The sequence below is a fragment of the Camarhynchus parvulus genome, chromosome 5 (assembly GCF_901933205.1).
Source record: "Camarhynchus parvulus chromosome 5, STF_HiC, whole genome shotgun sequence".
Taxonomy (NCBI): Eukaryota; Metazoa; Chordata; class Aves; order Passeriformes; family Thraupidae; genus Camarhynchus; species Camarhynchus parvulus.
In genome coordinates this window covers 29,284,494-29,305,533 of record NC_044575.1, presented here as the reverse complement: position 1 = coordinate 29,305,533, position 21,040 = coordinate 29,284,494, and the positions used below count along the sequence as shown (strand labels likewise).

Below are 21,040 nucleotides of genomic sequence, written 5' to 3'. Positions count from 1 at the left end.
TGTGGATAGATTTAAGGTACTTTGAAAGTACTTCGAAAAGCAACCTGAGTATATAAATAGTATTTCTTTTACTCACCACATCTGTTTCCTGAATGTGCCAAAGCTTATCTGTTACAAAAATAGTTTTATCACATTTTGCACCTGATAGTCCTACAGAGAATACATATGAGACCCAGTGAGCTGATATATTTGCCTTTTGAATCATTAACAGAATTGTTGATTGAGTTCCTGTTGATTATCCCTGTGCCAAAACCATCAAAGAAAATAGGGATACACAGATGCTGGTGGGGCATAGATGAACCTGCAGGACATTTATTAATCATGACTTATGCGAAGGAAAACTCAAATTACTTTTTGATCCCAAGCTGAATCTGTGAGTTTGGCAGGTAAAATAAACATCTTTTATAACTAACAGATACTAAAGACGGTCATTAGGAGGTGGGAAACATGAGTGCTGGTTTTGTTTACTTTTCTGAGTAGAAATCATATCATTGGATACGTACTGAAAATGGATAATTAATTAAACCAGTGCAAATAACTTCCAATTATTCCCATTGTCTCCAGTATGCCTAGAAAAATAATCAAGGACAAGTACTGGTCTTTCAATTGGGATTGTGGCAACATAGTGCAGACACAATACCACTAAGAAGTAGCTGAACTGCTGATTGGTCTTACAGACATTCAGACTATCAGCTCATTTCTCCCCAGTCTGAATTTGAGGCAACAACCTAAAGTCAATAGGCTCTACATTCCACTGATGATCTGCCCTCTGATACTGAGCTTTCTGCAGCTTTCTTCATTTTTGATGAAATAGCTATGAACATCCAAACAGTAAACAGAAAGTAAAGGAGGGGTTAATGCAATTAATAATTGAGAGTTAACACCTGGCTGAAATGAGTCGCTGCTTTCCCAGTACTTGAACACACACATGCACAAAAAAAAAGGGCTAACTGCCACGGAATTTCAGATTTACTGCTTTCAAAGTCTGTCTTCACAGACGACTGCTATGGCCCAAGTCTTTAGCCTAAACACAACAGATAGGGTACTACATCTTCAGGCACAGCAATTGTCACTAAAGATTAAACAAGTAATTCCATTTGTTTTAATAACTGGATCAATCGTGTTTATGCAAAATTATTTAGCTTGAACTCATTCACAAACCACCCACAGTTTTTTATTTCTAAGTAATGTAAAACCAACTACTGTGAATTAGACCATTAGACCCAAGAAATTACAATAATTACAGTATCCTGGAAAACTATGATTTCTACAGTACAGTATTGATTTCAAAAGTAGTAGGAGATCTCTAAATCTACAACTGATAACTTCCATGGCAAAATTTAAATAACTTGATCATTTAAAGTCTTAGCTTTGAATCATAAAGGGTTTTTTCCGTCTTTGACATGGAGAATGTTTTAGTAGTAGGTATTGGTGGGGTGCTCTAAGATTCTGATGCTGTAGATGAATTTAAAGGAAATAAATGTTCTCTTGGAGTCAGGTTTGGCACCTAAATGAGTCTCTTCTTTACTTCTTCTTGTGCAAAACACTTTCTTTCAAATGCTGAAAATTTCCCACTGGGCTGTAGCACTTTCAGGATATGCAAATTTTCATCTTCACTTGATATTAATTAATTGCTTTGAATGCTTAGATGATGTAAAGCCACTTTGATGTTACTTAATTTTTTTTTTAATTAAACAGGACTATCTTAAACAGGTGCTGGATATTGATCTTCACGCACAGATTCACTTTGGCAGAGTTTTTATGAAACCTGGGTAAGAAATCTTTCTGCTTAGGCAGCCTAGATACAGGCTACATTGGGCCAAATATCCTAGTGAAGTACTTCAGTAGATTTCAATTTTTTAGATATACTATAAAGCACAGAATAGATATATGAGGGAAAAGCAGCAAAATCAGTGCTCTTCAGATTAGTCATCATCTTTATGGGTGAAATTAACTGGAACAGAGATTTTTTTTTTTTATCAGTAAGAGATATTTCTCTGATAACTGCTGCAAATCAGGTTTGGGGACTGGTGGGAAGCCAGCATGGTTTAAACATTGCCACAGCCTTCAGTGCAATCACAGAGCTCACATTAACATTACCATGAAATAAACAGGAAATATAAGTATATTAAATGGGCAGTTTGCTTAAAGAGTATCTCATTTCACTTCAAAATTTGCATTATTTATATTCCTATAAGCAGTTCCTTGAGAGAGGTGGAATGACAGGTAATTTGCAAAGCTTTTTCTAATTGGCATATTGAGCATAGTAATTTTAAAGTAAGCAGAGTCCTTTATGTGTTTAGTTTGCCCCAGAAAACTGTTTCAGCATTGCTTTTCTATGCTGTGGCACTGCTCATCAGTAGGTCTGAAAGCATGCTCTGCAGAGAGAATGAAAATCACTCATGTTGAAAACAGAGAGTTCCCATTTCTCCACAGTGCAAGAGCAGAAAGATGTCTGCACCTCTGCCTCACTCCCTATGGAGGGCAGTTTGTTTGCAAGCTGGGTCAGAATGGTCCAGCGACCCAAGATCAAGCACAGCTTTGCAGAATGATTCCCTCTAGCCCAGAACTGTTGTCACAGAGCAGAGCTGCAAGTGGGTGTTTGCTGTGAAAACAGACAAATACTTTCACTGTCTCTGCGTACAGTCTGGTAAAGAACTGCGTGTGGGCTTGCTGCTTGTGCTGCTCCTACCACCACCTCCTTTGCACAAAAGGAATGAGTGAGGAAAAGCTTGTTTCTTCCCGTGGTGGATGTAGCCCAGGCATGGAAATTGCTCACTGCTTCTGTCATACTGCTACAACCGATGTAGGGAAGTCCCAGAAGCAGAATCTGCACTCCAGTCTCTGCTGCTGACAAAAATGGATAACTCAATATAGAGAATTCAGAGTATTAAATTCTGGTTCTGGCTTACTTGTAAGAGAACATAATTTTTTTTCTCTGGTGACTCCTCTGTAGACCTGCAGCAATGAACTTTAAAGAACTAGCTGGAAAAACTTCAAGAAATGGGGGTTTTCTCTTAAATGTCCCTTTTCAATTTATGCCACAAGAAAGGTTATTATTGCTACGAAAACATTTGCTCATCAGTTCTTACTGAGACTGTAAGCACTTTCTTTTTCATTAGCTGTAGTGCAACAGAAAATATTGTATCTTGGATTTTATTAACTGCATCTTAAAAGATTGTAGATTGCAATTATTATATTGGGAAAAAATCCCTTGAGTAAGTTCCAAGAGTGAAGTCAGAATTTTTTGTATGCCTCTATTTGATGTGCTTCATGAGTGCAGGATGGTGCTTGGGATTTACCATTCCTCCACTTGGTCTGAAAGTTGCTGAGTTCATGTAAGGTTATCTTGTCTAAGTGCATTGACAGAAGGAAGTACTGAAAGTTTCTACCAATGATGGTGCTGAAGTGTCATACAAGAATTCAGAGTTTCTAGTAAATATGAATTAGCAATTCAATTTTTTGTCCATTGGTTTGTGCACTGGTTATAATAGTTGGAGGTCTGGCACATAGTTCCCATCATGTTAGAGGCATTTTGAAACAGGAACATCAAACACTAACTTCCCCTGTAAACTAGGATATTGATGAGTCTTAACAGATACAAAACTAGGTGATAATGATCAAAATACAGCAAGTCTTCAAAGTTGTAAACTGTCATCTGCTGACCCGGTGGAAGTGGTCAGCTCAAGATAAAGCCAAGGAAACCAGCCTTCTTATTGCTGCTAGTATAGTTTCTAATGTTTGAAAGGATTATACTAATATAAAATTCTTTTTTCATGGATGAGTCCCTTCTCTTTGCCAGCCACATTCTTGAGCTGTCACATTACTGTCCTATTTGTGTAACAGTAATAGCCCTCACAGCAAGTCACCAAAATCACTGAGCAGCTCTGAAAGGCAGAGAGAGCTCTTCATTGATAGACCTGGGAGTCACCTGGCTGCAGCTCTGCCCGTGGTATCTGAATTTGTTCATCTGCAGACTAGCTGCTCAGAAATACTGCTTCCTTGTAGTACTGTTATAGAGACTGCAGTAAGAGAATTAGAGTCACCAATGTTATAAAAAATTGGGAACCCTTATATGAAAAACAAACACGGCTCTGTAATTGCATAATTCCAGTATTACTTCATTGCTATTTGGCTTCTAGCATGAAGACAAGATTTAGATTTTTTGATTACTAGTTCATTTCCTTTTAGATGTTTCCTCTCCAAATCTGTGTACTTAAAACTTCAGAGTTGCATATCAAGAAAAATTATTCTGTCACCATAAAGAGAGGATTATACTTCCAGTATGGAATAACCAGCAGGTTCTAATGAACTGCTGAGAGAGACATATCCTGTTTTTTTATTTTCTTTTGCAAATGTTTTAAATAATAAAATAATGTTCAGTCAAATTCTAATGCAGATATTAAATAACTTCCTTTCTCTATAGCCTGCCAACAACTTTTGCAACTCTGGATATTGATGGCGTAAGAAAAATAATCTTTGCGCTTCCAGGTAAGATGTTTTGTGGATTACTTTTATTGCTGTGCATAGATGTCAGACATGAAACAGAATAGTGACACTTCACAGCACCTGTGTCTGGTGTTGGCCCCTAAGGAAGGTACCTGTAAGATTTTCTCAGAAATTTCCAGAAGATATGGACTTACAGGGATGTGCTAAGGAGTTCTTTTTTGTCTCTGTCCTCAGAATTTTCTGGTACAAGTCTTAGGATTTCTTCCATCCAACAATTTCCTTCTATTTTTCACAGGGGTGTTTTTTCCTACAGCTCCCTGAACCTTCACCATAAATATCCTGTGGGTGTAAGTCAGTGCATCCACTCTGACATACTGAAAATGGAGACAAAAATGAGGGAATGCCAAGGAACATGTCACGGAATATTTTTGTTTATCATGCTCATGCTGTGGAACCAAAAGAGGGCAGCACGGCTGCACCAATGCTGGCTGTGTGCCCTGGGAAAGCACTTGTTTAGAATAGAGATTTCTTTATGGATTTCTGTCCTTCTAAATGAGGAGGAATTTATTTTATTCTTATTGCTCTGATTTTCCATGAATTTTGACTACACAAGCAATCCCTGATTGCTTGGTAAACTGGTGGTTTTCAGATTATCTCTAGTGCTTCTACCCTCTCTTGCTCTAGTTGCTGCAGTACATTTTCTTACAGGGGAGAGATCAGTGGAGCATCCATCTGATCACAGTATTTATTTTAAAACTGTTATCTAGGGAAGTGCAGATACATAAGACAGTGGTGTTTGACAGGTGGTCATACACATCTTTTGTGAGTCAACAGAAAACATATAAATCAGTAGAATTCTCCTCAGAATTTGTCCTAAAGCATTTCTCTACTCTGTTAGGGAACTGAAAGTTATTCTTCCCTTGGTGTCTGGGAACCATTAGTCATGAATAAAGAGCCCTGTGAGGGTAGAGCCAATAACTATGCACAATTAACTCTGCTCCAGCCCCAGACAAATGTAGGCACAGGACAAAGGTAGCAGAAGAACAGAGGCAAATGGTGAGGCCTGAGGAACATGGGGCAGTTCTGGTCAGAGCAGGACCTCAGCACACATCATCCAGAGTGTAGCTTTCAACAGGTGGACGTGCCACACATCCCTTGCCACACACCTCTGCAGTCTGTGCTGTATGCAGCACATTGCATGGAATGCTCTGTAGAGTCCTTTAAAATGAAATTGCTATAAAACATAAGTTCACTTTCAGCATTTCAGAGTAAACCAAGAGGGCATCACCACCAACTGTTCTTTGTCCTACAGGCAATCCTGTGTCAGCTGTTGTCACCTGCAATCTCTTTGTTGTTCCTGCGCTGAGGAAAATGCAGGGCATCCTGGATCCTCGGCCCACCATCATCAAAGCCAGGGTAAGAAGCTTGTCGTCTATTTAAAAATTCTCACAAGTTGTTGAAGCACAGCTCTTTGGGCTCTGAAAGACTGTTGTGTTTGTGGAATCTGAGCCCTAGACTAGTTCTGGCAGTGGAAGGACGTTCACACAAACAGAGGCACATTCTCAGTCTCTGTTAACAGTAATATTCAGTCCTGTAATGTTTTAGAGTTAGATTGCCATCTAATGGAGTGAGATATATAGATGCAGAGGCAGCCATTTGCCAATCAGGCAGCAAGGACAATCCCCTGTTTAAAAAAGACATTTGTTTTAGGCTATGGTAAAAAGTGCAGAGTAATCTACGAATATCTAGAGCTGGATAGTTCTGTATTAGCAATAGAAAATACAAATTTTAAAGCTTTTGTTGAGTTATTTATATAAGAAACCCACATGACCCTCACCCTAAACAATATAAATTCCTTAAACTCTTCTCACTTTTCTAATAAATCATGGAGAGTGCAACTCTATTTAATATAGATTTAAGGCATGTTATTATAATGTCTTCTTCTTCTGTTTTTGATTCAAATAAAGTACCAAGGCATACATCAACTTTTGTAGTTTTCTAAGTGTTCTTGGCTATGCACTTTTCTCTTACAGCTTATCCCGTGTCTCTTTTACCTTCCTCAAGCATCCAGATTTTATCTCACAGCTAAAATATTCTAAAAGAGAGTGCAATTTGCAGTGACCTTCACTTTTGCATGGATTTTCCATTATGAGCCATCTCCTGTATGTCTTTTCATTTCAAAGATTGGCCATTTTCCTTTTGTCAGAGCTAGGAGGATTTTGAATGCAAATACCATTTTTATCTTTCTGCAATGTAATCCAAAGAGACCGGGCTTTTTTTTTTCTAGAGAAATACTATCTGTAAACTCTCAGTAAAGGAACAGTTTTGGAATATTCCACTTAATGCACAGAGACTCCTTCAGATACTTTGATATTGTAATATCACAGTTGTATTTCCTTAAATACTGCAGTCTCTTAAATACTGCAGTCTCTGCCTTCTACAGCTTTTAATCTTGCACTAGACACCATCTTACCTCAAAATGCAAGTTTTTGAAAAGACTGTTTTTAGGGAAAATCAACTGAGCAGATTATTCCATTATCTTAGACAGTGCAATGTGAATGCATGAGGTGTTCATCCTTTGTTTTTTAATCCTACAGTTATCATGTGATGTAAAATTGGACCCCCGCCCAGAATATCACCGGTGCATTCTGACTTGGCATCACCAAGAACCACTACCTTGGGCACAGAGTACAGGTCAGTGCCAGTCACACAGACTGACAGACACTCACACACAGCCTTCCCTTCCTAAAGGTGTGTCTGGGAACAACCAAGAGTGTGCACAGGTTTTTTTCATAGAACCTACTTTATGGAGCCTGATTTACTCACACATTTGTGCACGTGCATACACATACATTAGTACAAAATTCAGTGCTCATATGGCTTGTCAATTTAACCATTAAAACATCCTTAATTTGAATAACCTGCCTAATACACATACACACTACATGTGAATGCTTGAATATGTGCATGCATTCCTTTTTTTAAACATCCACCAAGCTTACTTGCAGTCAGGCACACTTGCTTCCTTTTGCTGTTGTACATGTTGTACACAAGTTGGGGCAGAGGTAGGAGCAATACAAATAAAAGAAGTGTGATTTTAGCTGAACTGGAAAAGTAGGAAAGATAGCAGAGGCTATAGATGTTCTCTTAAAACAGAGTAAGGATTTATTAGTCATGTTTGCCACCTAGGAATACTTCTGAATAATCGGCTGCAGTTAAGGTAAATACTAGATTTGAATACTGGTTCAGCTATGTACTGCTAGAAAGCTGACTGTGACACTTTTGCAAGAGATTTATGTCCTTAAACAACTGTCTTTTTGCTACATCCAAATAGTTCAACGGAAAGCACCATATGTGAGGCTCCACAGGGAAAATATTAGTTCAGTTCTGGGCCCTCATTACAAGAAAGTCATTGAGGTGCTGGAGAATTTCCAGAGACAGGCAGTGAACCTGGGGAGGGGTTTCGAGAGCAAGTTCTGTGAGGAGTGGCTGAGGGAGCTGGGGTTGTTTAGCCTGGAGAAAGGAGAATCACAGGAGATCGTATCACTCTCTACAACTACCTGAAAGGAAGTTGTAGCCAAGTGGGGGTGGCAACAAGTGACAGGACAAGAGGAAATGGCCTCAAGTTGCACTAGTGGAGGCTCAGGTTGGACATCTGGAAGAATTTCCTCTTGAAAGCGCTGTTGAACATTGGAACAGGCTGCCAAGGGAAGTGGTGGAGTCGCTATCCCTGGAAGAGTTCAAGAAACAACTGGACATGGCACTTAGTGCTATGGTTTAGTTGAAATGGTCCTGTTCTGTCAAAGGTTGGACTTAATGATCTTGGAGGTTTTTTTCAGCCTAAATTATTCTATTCAGAGAGAATAGAGTTAATCAAATTTATTCTAGAACAGGATATTAAAAACATTCTAGACTGTGCTGATTTAATGTTTGTATAACTGGAATAGGTGTACAAATTGAAAAATAAAGTAAATTTGATAGGATTAGCAATTTACTAGGACAAGATATATGGTACAGATAATGTGGAAGGCTGGATAGAAAAGCAATCAGCAAAGAGAATGATGGTTTTGAGAGCCAGTGCAGTGACTAAATCTCCACAGAGTTCTCTGTTTCCATCCACCTTGGAACAGCAAGACCCAAGCTTCATGAATAAGTTAGCCACACAAATACTTTCATCATAACAGCTTTTGTTTGTTGTACCATGTTGCAGCATTTGGAACTAACTGAAGACTGCACTGAAATTGTTCTGCCTCTCTCCTGTAGGGAATCAGATGAGCAGTCGTCTGATGAGTATGCGCAGTGCCAATGGACTGTTGATGCTACCTCCAAAGACAGAGCAGTATGTGGAGCTTCACAAGGGGGAGGTGGTGGATGTCATGGTCATTGGAAGGCTATGATGTCACCAGCAAGAATGAAGCTTTGATGCATGTCCACATATCATTGACTGTATCCTGTAATATGCAACGGCACAGCTAGTTTTTCCGATTTGGATAAAAGTTGATCAGTATAGTCAACATCTTGAAATATATTTCAAATGGAATTTAAATAAATACCTTTTAAAAAAAAACTTTAAAACAAATCTTAACAAAGAAATTTATTCTGATTATATCAAAGCAACTTTTTCCTTTTCTTGCAATTGCTTTGTGTGTTCAATGCTAGTTCCAATAGCGGTAGCTTTTAGTAGACAGCAGTAGGTGCCTGCAGAACTTGTGTTTTTTCTCATCTTTAAGATACAACTACTTACGCTCTTAAAACAAGGCTGTCTGCTTATTTATACTAGCGTAGACAACACTTGGATTTCCCTTATTAGTATGCTTCATAACCGCTTCACAGAGAGCTTCTGCTTGTTCTTTATCTTGTATCTCGTGTTGATGTGCACAGTGCCAAAAGCAGAGTGGCTGCGCTGGGAACCCAATGAAGCCCCGAGGTTCTCCCACCTCGCCGCGCATTCAGGGATGTCTCTTGTCCCGGCAGCCACCCAGCTCAGTACTCTTGGGCAGTAACTGGATACCTTTTATTTCAACAAACAAAAAAATTGCTTCCTTAAGTGCTGACAGCCTTTTTAACCAATACATTTAAAAATGTACAGAACTAAAAACTAAAAAAATCAAAGACTGATCTTGTACAGATATTAGTGTTACCAGCATTCGTGTGGAAATTAAATGAGCAAAGAAATAAAACTAATGTTAAACAACTCTGTACCATAACATTTTCTGTAATGATATTGAAACTTAAATGAATAAAAAATCCTCAATCATTATTTAAAATTTCACCTGTTCAGCCTTGTCGTTTGAAACAAAAAACCAGTGATTTAAGAGGGTATTTGGGGTGGAGGAAGAGTGTAGGGAGGAAGAGAAATACTGTCCAATCTAGGGCCTTCCCTCATGTACAGTGTCATGAGTGAATTGAAACTACAGAGTGAGCTCTCTCTCACACTTCCCAAGGGACAAAACAGAAGCAGCATTTTGAGGTGGGGTGGGGTTGCAATCACACTAATCAAAGATGGAGAATATTTCTTTTCCCCATATAAATTGCATAGCATTTGCAAACAGCTCTTGTGCTCCGCTGTCTGAAATTTCATAAAGTGTTCCTTTTCTTTTTTTTTTTCCCCATGAGATAAGGACTTTTCAGTTCCCACCAGATTGTGTATTTTGGTAGCTTCACATTTCATCTGGGATTAAGACCATAGCAGTGCCCTACAACACCTTGTTTCTTGGACTTCATGGGTAAAATGCTATCCCACCAACTCCATTTGTGAAGCCAGAGCATTTATCTGTAGTATTTTTGGAAGACTTAGTCAGGGAGAACACAGAAAATTTAAATCCTGACTGCCGGAGTGAACCAGAGCTGTAGTTCTATGGTATCTGCAGAGGGCATCCCCCTAGGCTGGTTTTAAAACCAAATGCAATGGCCTCCCTGTGTGAGCAATTGCAAAGATTGAAGGCAGGTAGGCATACGCTGTCTTTGAAGGCAATACAGGGATTGATTGTTCAGAGAAACAGTAACACAACTTGCTGATCATAGGTTTTTTGTTCTGGACCACATGTCCACGTTTGTGATCTCTCTATGTAGCAGCAGGGTGGTAGCAAATTAAATTCATGGATGCCTGTTTTTACTGTACTAATATTTTAAACCACAGAGGGAAGAGAGAGGTGGGTTAACTCATCTCTGAGAAATAATGCAGAACATTGCCCATTATAAGCCAAAGAATTATTATAATGTAGTTAAGGGTTATTATAGGCAGCATGTGTAATGAAAATCAGAAGTTTATAAAGGGCACCAATAACATAAAGTCTCACTAGCAATCAAATTCAATAGTTGTTTTAAAGGCAGAGTCTACTCCTTGAGTATATGCATTTGATACATTTGGATATAGAACTTTGACATTTTCACACTCTCCCACCTCTGTTTCCTCAGAGGAAATACAAATGAGGAGTCAGAGCTCAAATGAGGCTACATTATCAAGCAAAAGTTGGGGCTGACAATTAATGATTCTTATACTTTTACCTGACAGGAAACTAAGAATAACAAGAGAATAGACGTTGAAATGCTCAGGCACAAAATTTGCCAAAACCTTTATTTTGCCTTAGCTGGCAAATTGAAGTTAGGTTTTAGTATCAGGGGGAAAAAATAATGAAAATTATCTGCCATTTTTGCTGGCACTTTCCAATCATTTCTGATAGACTTTTATCCCAAATAAATTCAGGAATATATTCCCAACCTAATATTTCTTTTGTGAGGGTATTTTATACATTTCCCAAAATTCCAGATGAAAAACTCTTTGCTTGAATGCTTTATATCTATAGTAGCCTCCTTCTTGATTCTAAAGCCAGCTTGTGTTACTCCCATGTAAAAGATGAAACATAAGGACTACAGGTTAGACATGGAAGAGCATTTCTACATGTACGAAAAAAAAGCAGAGACTCCTCTAGGACAGGAGGACAATCAAAGTCACAACTATTGATGACAAATGGTTTGCATGGGCAGAACAGCTGTTGCAGCTGGTGCTCATTAAAGCAGCAATCTCTAGAACAAGGTATAGCTTCCCATACCTGTATTTGGTCCATAAGTTAAAATTAAGTGCCTTATCCTCATGGCGAAGAACATGATCTCTAGCAACTATAACCCTTCTCCTTCCTAGTGCCAGCTGGTCTCAAGAGACAAAGCACAGCATTTTCAGCATGATACTATCAGCAGCTGGATTTCCATATTTACTCCAAGTGAAAAAAGCCACACTGGTGTTTTTTCTGTGTTTTCTTATGGGGTTTTTTATTTGGTTGTTTTTTTTCAAACTTGACTGTTGTTTTCTAGTAAATCTATCCTAGCCTCCACTCAGAGAGATGAGTTGTCATGCTGGATTTAAAGTCAGCATTGAAATGCAGGCAAATCTTGGGTAATTTGTGGGGAGGAAAAGACTGCACATTTTGCAAATGTTACAACCTCACGAGCTGCTGCTAGCTGCATGTTTTCTGGTAGGGCTCAGTGACTCATATTCAGCATTCAGTTAAGACTTGCTCTTTGCATTTGTGCAGTATCGCACACAAGCTGATAAAGTTCTTGGAATAGAAAGCCTTCAAAAGGTGATGCACAGAGGCTCAGTAGCTCTCTAGTTTTAGACTGATCTGGCTCAGAAGACTCGCTCTATCCCAGCACCATACAGCAATACAAAGCATGCTCTGTCCCCATGCAAGGACTTCTGCATTTCCAATTTGTGTTTAAAAATGCAAGAAACCAAGTAATTTTTGCAGAGTTAATTCACAAGCAAAACTGAAACCCTATTGTACTCTACTAACTCTGAAGATTATCTGAGCATACCACAGAAGACAAAGGTATTACCCTGACCTTGATAACCAGGGATTGAAAAATAAAGTTACTTCAAGAAAAGTGTAAGATAAAATTAAAGGTAAGTGTATATATAAATATATACACACACATATATTATTAGCACACAAAAAACTGCCCCACTGGACTGACAAGGAAACATGCAAAGTGGTTTTTGTCAGTACCTGGCAATCTCCTCACGCTGATATTACTGTAGCCCAAGACAATGTAACACATTAATGTGTCTGACAAGAGCCTTTCCTATTTAGGTCTGTCTGTTATGGCAAAGTAACCAGTGACTTAGTCATTTTGAAAAGTGCTGGTTGTACTATTAAGGGGGACCCAATTTTGTGACCACGTACAGACCAGACCTTGAGCCAAGAAGCCAACACGGACGTTTTCAAACACACCTTGCTACGCTGGCAATGACTGGTATTAGCAGGAGAAGCTTCTGTGGGACTACTTAAGAAACTGCTGAGAAGGAAATAACATAACACCAGAATCATCCATGCACTGTGTGGCCTGTGCACTTTTAGTTTTTTGGGTTTGTTTTTTTTTTCAAATTGGCCCTCTGCAAAACACTGGCCAATAGTTCACACCTCCAGAAAAGTATAAATGCATGGCAAGGAGATAATTATCCAGCTTCTAAGTTCTACCCCCACTCAGTGTTTGTGGCAAAAACACCCACATTTGCACAGTGTGAAGCAGCATCTCCTCTGTTTTATTCTGAATCTGCTATCTCCTACTTCTGTTTGATGCTTCTTAGTTTTTTTTTTTTTGTTGGAGCAGTCAAAGAGTAGTCACCCTCACTTTGCCAGCCATAATTTTATAGATAGCTATCTTCTGAATTGAATGTCCTAATCTATGTAGTCTGCCCTTTGTGGTCACAGACTATATGCAAGGGTCTGTAAATTGGATGATTTCTATCACAGATTCATGGAAACATCAAGGTTGGAAAGGAGCTTCAAAATCATAAAGTCCAATCACCAATGCAGCACTGTCACTGGCATCCCTAAATCACGTCACCCATCCCTGTTGCTCCTTTTTCACCCTCTTCAGGTTTACTATATTCTGTCAGAAACAAGGAGATCAGAATTGCATACATGTTAAAAGGCACCACTGTCTCATACTAACCACATCATGATGACTTCTGTTTATTCTCTATTTCGTAATATTTTTCTTCTTCAGTACTTCTGACTGGTATGTTTTTATGGATCTTGAAAATCTCATGCTTTATTGGTAATATTCTTATTTTCTTAAAAGAGATGACCTTAAATTCTCATGCTTTATTGGTAGTATCCAACTACCAATAGTTAGAACAGTAATTATAACTATAGTTTAAGAAAATAATTTCCTCATATGAGTAACTTTACTTTTATCTGTGTTAAATTTCCTTAGCTGTTTTAACTCACTTCCACTCAATTTTGAGCAATCCCTGTGCAGTTCTTGCTCCTGGTAAATGGGTATCTTCCTGGAATTTAGCTGCCTTCAGTTCAACCTGATAATGGAGACTGCAGTGATTACCTCCACTGAGGATCTGTTCTATGTTTTGGGGAAAGACCTGCTTTGGTGTTTTGACAACTATGCTGTAATATTGATACTTTACCTTATTATGCCTGATCTTTTCTTGTGGTTTCTTGCCAGCTAGATTTCTTGCTGTTGCTGACAGCCTCTTCAGCTATGCTCATTTCAGGATGCTGTTGCACTGCTTTGGAGAACTGCCAGACAGCCAAGACCATCCTCTTGTATTCATGGAGATACTGCAGAGAAAAAAAAATAATTTGGCTTAATATTTTCCTATAGCTTTCTTGTATTTGGATGAAGCTGCTGGAACAGTCTTGTTCATGGTCAAGGCTGGTGATCAGTCTCCAGAGATGTGGCTCTGCAGAGCTTTGTGGCTCAGGGCATGGGCTGCACTCAAGAGAATGAGCTCGGGGAGTTGTGTAGGTGAGTGAACTGGAGCCAGTGCTGATGACAGCAGGTTGGTTGTGGTGTACTGTGCTGCCTGCCAGGACTTTTGTGTCAGAGCTAGGTAGCTATTAATCACTAAAGATATTGAATAATGAAAATAAAAATGGCCTGAGAGCTATTTACCTGCCAGTCTTAGGAAGGGAGAGGCACACATGCAGATGCAATGGTACTTGAGCCCATCTCACTAAAAGATAGCTGACACCATACATCCATGACTGACTTTCTGTAATTTACTCCCTAAAGGCCAAATCCAATCAATTTGCCCAATGTGCTATGAAAAGCCAGAGAACAGAGCAGAAGATAGGATTTAATGTGCTCTTGGCAGTCTGCATTGCAAAGGAGTCATGCTGCAGCTTACTCCATTAACTGGATTTTTGCTAAGAGGTGGTGACTAGGGTTAGATTAAAACAAAAACTAAAAACCAAAACCAAAACCAAACAAAACAAAAAACAAAGAAAAACCTAAAATGAAAAACAAGCAAACAAAACCCCCCCAACCAAAACAACAACAGCAAAAAGCCAAGTTAACAGTCCTTTGTTAAGGACTGGGATAAAAAGCAGACACCCTAATGATCACAAAGAGGATGGCGGGTGGGCAAACCCAAATAACACCTGGCCCAAGGTTCTCCAGGTCCATCACTAGCAGGTACAGTGGAGGACAGGTACGGGGCAGTCAGATGCCCATTATGTATGACATTCAGAGACTTCTTTGCAAAGGAGAGTATGTTCTTTTTACTTCTACTCCCATCTCCAAGAGCAAGTTTCTCCAGGTAAAAAGTCCTTGAAATGAAAGCATTTAGCATGCTAAAGATAAAACTACTTGCAATTATTACAAGTTTTCTTTTTCTCCCTCAGCTCAACAGGTACTCGTCATTCAGTTATTCTCACTACTGTTTTTCTGTTTACTACACACATAGAGATATATTTTCCTTCTCCTATAGACTCACTCTGCTCACTTTTTAAAGGCAATAGTTCAGAAACCCAGCAACAGCAATGATGCAGATTAGAGAAAAACAAAGATTTTTGTATTCATTTTCCTTTGTGAGGTCCTACTCCTTCCTGTAGCAGCAGGTAGAACTGTTGCAGATAAAAAAATATGGCTCTGTGCTACATCATTAAGGTTGTTAGCCAGCAATGGCAGTTCAACCCAGTCAAAATCAAAGCCAGTCCTTCCTGGGCAATCTCTCACCACTTGCAGATTCTCCTACCCTTGCAGTGTAACCACTCTCCCTGCCTGTCATCCAGCACTGGCCAAAGCCCTGCAGGACTCTGGCAACAGCCTACACTCCTAGAATTCTGCATTCACAGTGTGTCTAAAATATGTGAATTCTATTTACATGCTGTACTTCAACAGTGTTTTTCACAGGATTTCACTCCCTCCCTTTGTGATAATTATTACATCCTTTGGTCGTACCTTGATTAATTAAATCTTGCATTGTTGATACACCTGCAGAATGTTAATGAACTATGAGTCTCCTTTTTCAGGGTACTTTATGATTTATTCCTGCTTGATTTATCAGACCTCATTTACTACAAAGAAGGCAGCTGCCCTAACCAATCAACCCAAGAAAATAGCTCCATTACTGATTCATTTACACTAAAATAAAATTTAAAAGTAGCCTTTGATCTTTTTTAAATACTGTGTCTCACATTTGGGAGGAGATTCTACTAGACATACAGAAATTTAATGCACTGTTCTCCCTCAAATTCCTTCTTAGGACACTTTTTCTCTATGCCTGTCAAAACCAAGCTCTGACAAAGGTACATAACATGTGATTTCATTATCAACTTAATCATATGGTTATACTTATCAACTTATTCTTCTTGTATTTTCTCATTTTTCCCTTTCTGTAATTTCAAGTCTCACACCTAAATTACCTGGGATATTTTCGCAGTGTTTTACTACAGCACTTAGCAAGATCCTGGCTCAAAACCATTAACATCACAGTAATGCTAGAAAGACAGTGAATCATCAGAACAGTGTCTCTTCCATCTTGTTTATATTAGGAGAAATTATTGATAATAGTACTCAAGAGGTTTCTGACCACAGCAATCAGATATCCAATGTTTTGAATTACACACGAAGAATGATTTGCAATCATCCTTTATCCGTATTCAACTCCTTTCCCTTCTTTTCATTTGTGCATACTCCTGTTTCATTATTCCACATTCTCCTCTCTCCTCACCAGCCCAGCAGATAAGCTCTAGGGCCACCAAGCCACTATGAAATCTATTGGTAGGGTGGTCTCTGATAGAACATATGGCAAATGTCAGCATTGATGCAGCTTTTTTTTTTTTTGTTCAGGTTAATTAAAAATAGAACCCATTTGTCCACAACTGACCCAACTGTGTGATCACTGATCCCTGTGCTGTCAATCTCTGTTCACCAGTGCCTAACGTGATACTGCAGCACACCCATGCTCCCATAGGAAAGTATGAAAAACTTCTGGAAACTCTCACAGTGGCCATCCCACATGAAATATGTGGAACTTACCAGGTGAGTTAGCACCTAGAAGTGTTAAATATTTCTTTGAAGATTAATTAAGAAATATGAATGTATTTTCCATTTCCATACACTGTTTTTCTTCTTTTAAGGGTGACTTTATTAACAGACCTTGTGACCCTGAGATGAAAGCCAGCTTCTACAGAGCTCATATTTACACTGGCTCTTTGTCTCAGCACTAACACCATAAAGTTAGGAGAAACAAATTTAAAACACACCTTTTGGCCCCACTCCAGTAATCATTTCAGGCCAATGCTATCCATATTCATATAAATAAAAAATCACTACTAATACATAATAAACCTTTCTCTAAATATATCAGAAGCTGACAGTTGGTAGCAAGATTGGGATATAGGACTCTCAGGAAATAAGGCAGTAGAATAAAGGCATTGTAGAGACAAGAAGGCAGAGAATGTGAGAAAGTAAGTAAGGGGGTTATAAAATGTCTTAGCTGATATTTTCCTGCTTCAACTATACCTACAGAGCCACCATTCCTCTCTTGTCAAAGACTGGATCCTTTACCAACTTCTAGACATAAGCTGACCTGACATGAATGTCAGCTCCTGTGTGTACAGCCATTGTCACTAGTGATTCAATGTAATAAAGTCAAGATCCAGAACTAGAATATCTATTTTTCTTTACAGAATAGATGTCTTATTTTTCCAGTCATACTTCCAGTAGAGCTTTAATAGCTTGAAGTGTTGGCTGTTGCTCACTATTGACTTCTCAACTTTAATGATCTTCCTTCACACACTTCTCCATTTTGCTAAGTCATGAAAGTATGCATGAGCCCTTGTTCAACCAACCTCCTTTTTTGTCCACATGCTCTTACTGTGTGGTCTTCTTTATTGCTGGGGTTTAAGTTTGGATTTTCTTTTGTATTATTACATCCTCCCTGTTCTCTTCCTGTTTAGACAGAAATCTTTCTGCATGTGGGAGACTTACAGGTATCCCTACCTCAGCTGCTTGAAAGAAGACAGAAAGATTTTAGTAGGGATTGATGTCAAAATCTGGATGGGCAGAGAGCAAAGATCTTATCTCTCTTATCTTTCCAAATCGGAGCAAAAACAGAAGAGCAAAAGCACAGAAAACATGAAAACTCGGTATGTATGTTTGGAAAATGAATCTAATATATTTAGTTTCTGCTGCTGACTTTGAAAAGTAAAATGTGTCATATTTTTGCCTTCAGAAAATATGCTATTGCAAAACATTTGCAGGTTTACTGTAGAATACAGGTTGTAGTTTCCAGACTTTGGTTTCTCAGATAGATGTTCAGGGCTTTTGAAAGACCATTTCAGCAATAACCTTTTGGGCTCACAAAGATGGGCAATCAAGCAAAAGTGCATGAATATTCAGTGACTGAAGTGCCAGTGGTCTCCTTGAATGCTGAAGGATCTGCATACAGATAGCTTTGATTTAGACTCCCAGTATGTGAAGGAATCATATAGCGTGTGGCTCACTCAATGTTTCCTTTCTGCCCAAAATCAGTAGTAGGTCCTGGCACCAGAAATCTGTCTTTTCTGTGTCTCCTGTACTGCCATATGCACCCTGGCTTGTGCAGAAAAGGAGCAGATTTTTTGTCGGTGGTGTTACACAAACTAGGCAAAAGTTAGATGGCAGAAGGAAACGAAAACTGTCTCTTATATAAGCATCTGCACCACAGCAAAGAACAAGGCTTCACCACAATCACTTCCCAAGCTACATCTACACATCAAGTGATGTGCTCAGATGTATACTATGTTCAGATGTGTCATATATAAGTGCAGTCCATAACATTCAAATATCTCAAGTGTGCCTGCACCTGAAAACAAGGCTTATTACATAATTTACCAATACATGTTTCTACTGCAGACAGAAAAGAGATTAAAAAAACACCTATTTCATACTCATCCTGGTAGATAATGACATTACTAGGGTAAGGCTTATTTATTCCTGAGTTTTTGGAAATGGTATAATCCTTTTTCCTGCTTTTATTAGGTCAAATACAATGAAGAAAAAAAGTAGGAAAAAATAGTAGACTTCAGGTATGACAGTTTTTCTGATATTTATTCACTTCCCTATTGCTATTCCTAATTTAATAATAGATGAGAGAAGCTGAAACTTCATGGGTTGCAAGTTCTTTAGAAGAAATTTTCCTATGTACTCGTTGCCAATAGATCAGCATTTGTTTGGCCATATAATTAGAAGATACCCTGTGCTTATTCCCTGCTTGAGAATATCCTTGAGAATATAAACTAACTTAATACTCTTTGAGGGCAGCTCGTGTGTAATCAGATTCCAGTCCGGAACACTGTAAGGAACTAGTGAGTGGCAATTTCAAATTCTTGATAGCACCCATACTGTGAAGAAGAGTGAAATAGCATTCAGTATAACCGGAAATGCCAACATTATTTTTCAGGGGGAAAAAAAAATAATTCCAGATTCTGCTTATCAACAGAGCAAAGTAGCACTTACTGAAAAAGTGGTCCCAAAGAAAATAGTTGCAACAGCATATTTTCTGCTCAAGGAACTTCTGCTCAAGTAAGTACTTGGATGACACAAAATTTATGAAGTGCTGCTCTATAAATTTAAAATGCTGCAAAAATACAGATCAGTAACAGTATTTTCATACTCATCAATGCACAGACTGGGTGCAGATGCTTACCATCAGTCTTCACATAAACTTCCACATTAGAAGTGAAGAAGATGAAAATTGTACAATCTTGGTAAATTCACTATACGGATTTTGAGCACTCCTATATAGAGCAAAGCTGCTTATATTAATCAGAAATTATCATTTTCCTAACAGAGGTAATAGACATGAATGATTTCATGCCAAGATATGCTGCACATAGTAACTAATAGAATGCAATAAATTTAAGATTTAATTAGGAATACCTCCCTCATAAGCTAAATACCATGTCTGGAGGAGCATAGCACACTGCCTACAATAAAACATTTATTTGCATTCAAACAACCTGTCTGGATGCAAATAACAGGGCCATCAGAAATATGGAAAAATGTTAAATCCATCAAAATATAGGGATCAGACGCCAAGCAAGGAGTGATTGTTCTCATGAGAAATGACATTAATGAGATATACTCTTGAATTCTGAGAGCTGAATTGTTGTTAAGTAAAGGTATTTGCCCCAATTACAAGTATGTGATAGCCCAAGATAAGCTGACGAGACAGGACTGAAGAATTAACAAAATACTTCCACAAAGAAGTATTACCACTTTCTGCAGTGGTAAATGTGACAACAGTGACAATAAAGCTCATGACATTTGTTCTGAAGTCATTAATTTGGCAAAGCAAAACCAGAATAACTACTCTTGAGCATTGTGCTTCTCCTGACTGACTGAACAGGTAGATATAGTCCTTAAACTGCAGAAACCATGATCACTGAGAATATCCTGTGCTGACTAAAACTGTCCCTCTGACAGACCTTGAAGAGGCAAAGTGTGGCAAAGGACTGCTGCCCCATGAAAATAGAGCTGCTATTCAGCCTCAGTTTACTGGAATCCCATCTAAAATGCTCTCAGGCAATGCTGCAAAGAATAAACAACGTCAGAGTATAGTGTTTCCCAGACCAACAGTGGGAAGAAGGACGAATTGCCTGCATTGCAAATGTAGTAAAAAATACCTCTTAATTGCTGTGCCTGGAGCAAAGAAAAATAACTCAGCACGGATGCTTGCTGGGTTACATACCAAAACAGTCCTATACTGAGCTGATTCAGTAGACTGGTATGCAGTGCTGGCTTACCGAGCCAATACAGTCTATCAGCTCCCATGAAAGAAAAATTACTGCTGGGAGAATGACAGTCATTGAAGATCCTGCAAGCAGTAGAGCTACCAAGCATAATGGTTTTTGACTATGCTTTTTAGGAAATATTGCAAAATTGAGCAGTATTCATGTAGTATATTCCAAAGCAATTTTTGCAACTTTCTGGCAAGATGCAGCTTCATGAGAACGGTATGGAATTGGCACCGCAGTTTATAGATTTATCCAAGGGTAATGAAGACCATCCATATAGCTCCACACAGCTATGTGGAAAGGATTGTTCTGTTAGTATCAAAACAACATTTTCCTTCCTTAAAGGCAATTGTGTAGCTGCTACTGCTTTCTTAAAGGTATTAGGCAGACCAGCTTTGTTTATGGCGTACAACACATATGCTGTAACATATGACAAGAATATCATGGTGCTATCCCCCATAATTCACTATCACAAATCAAGCAGCTATGCCTCCATTGCTTGATAGGCGAATGAAATCGACTGGCATTTTATAAGACATTATATTGGAATCAGCATGGACTTC

General features: G+C 38.7%; 1 protein-coding gene across 6 annotated transcripts in view; it reads left to right on the top strand.

Moving 5' to 3' along the window:
- GPHN (gephyrin) overlaps positions 1-9,716 on the top strand; it is a 268,694-nt gene extending 258,978 nt beyond the window's left edge. For all 6 annotated transcript variants that reach the window (XM_030949405.1, XM_030949403.1, XM_030949401.1 and 3 more), the window contains 5 exons: positions 1,699-1,772; positions 4,427-4,491; positions 5,762-5,865; positions 7,047-7,143; positions 8,713-9,716. In XM_030949405.1, the coding sequence (XP_030805265.1) occupies positions 1,699-1,772; positions 4,427-4,491; positions 5,762-5,865; positions 7,047-7,143; positions 8,713-8,846 (474 nt within the window). In that variant the 3' untranslated portion in view covers positions 8,847-9,716. The remainder of the gene's footprint in view (positions 1-1,698; positions 1,773-4,426; positions 4,492-5,761; positions 5,866-7,046; positions 7,144-8,712) is intronic.
- Positions 9,717-21,040: the final 11,324 nt, after the last annotated feature.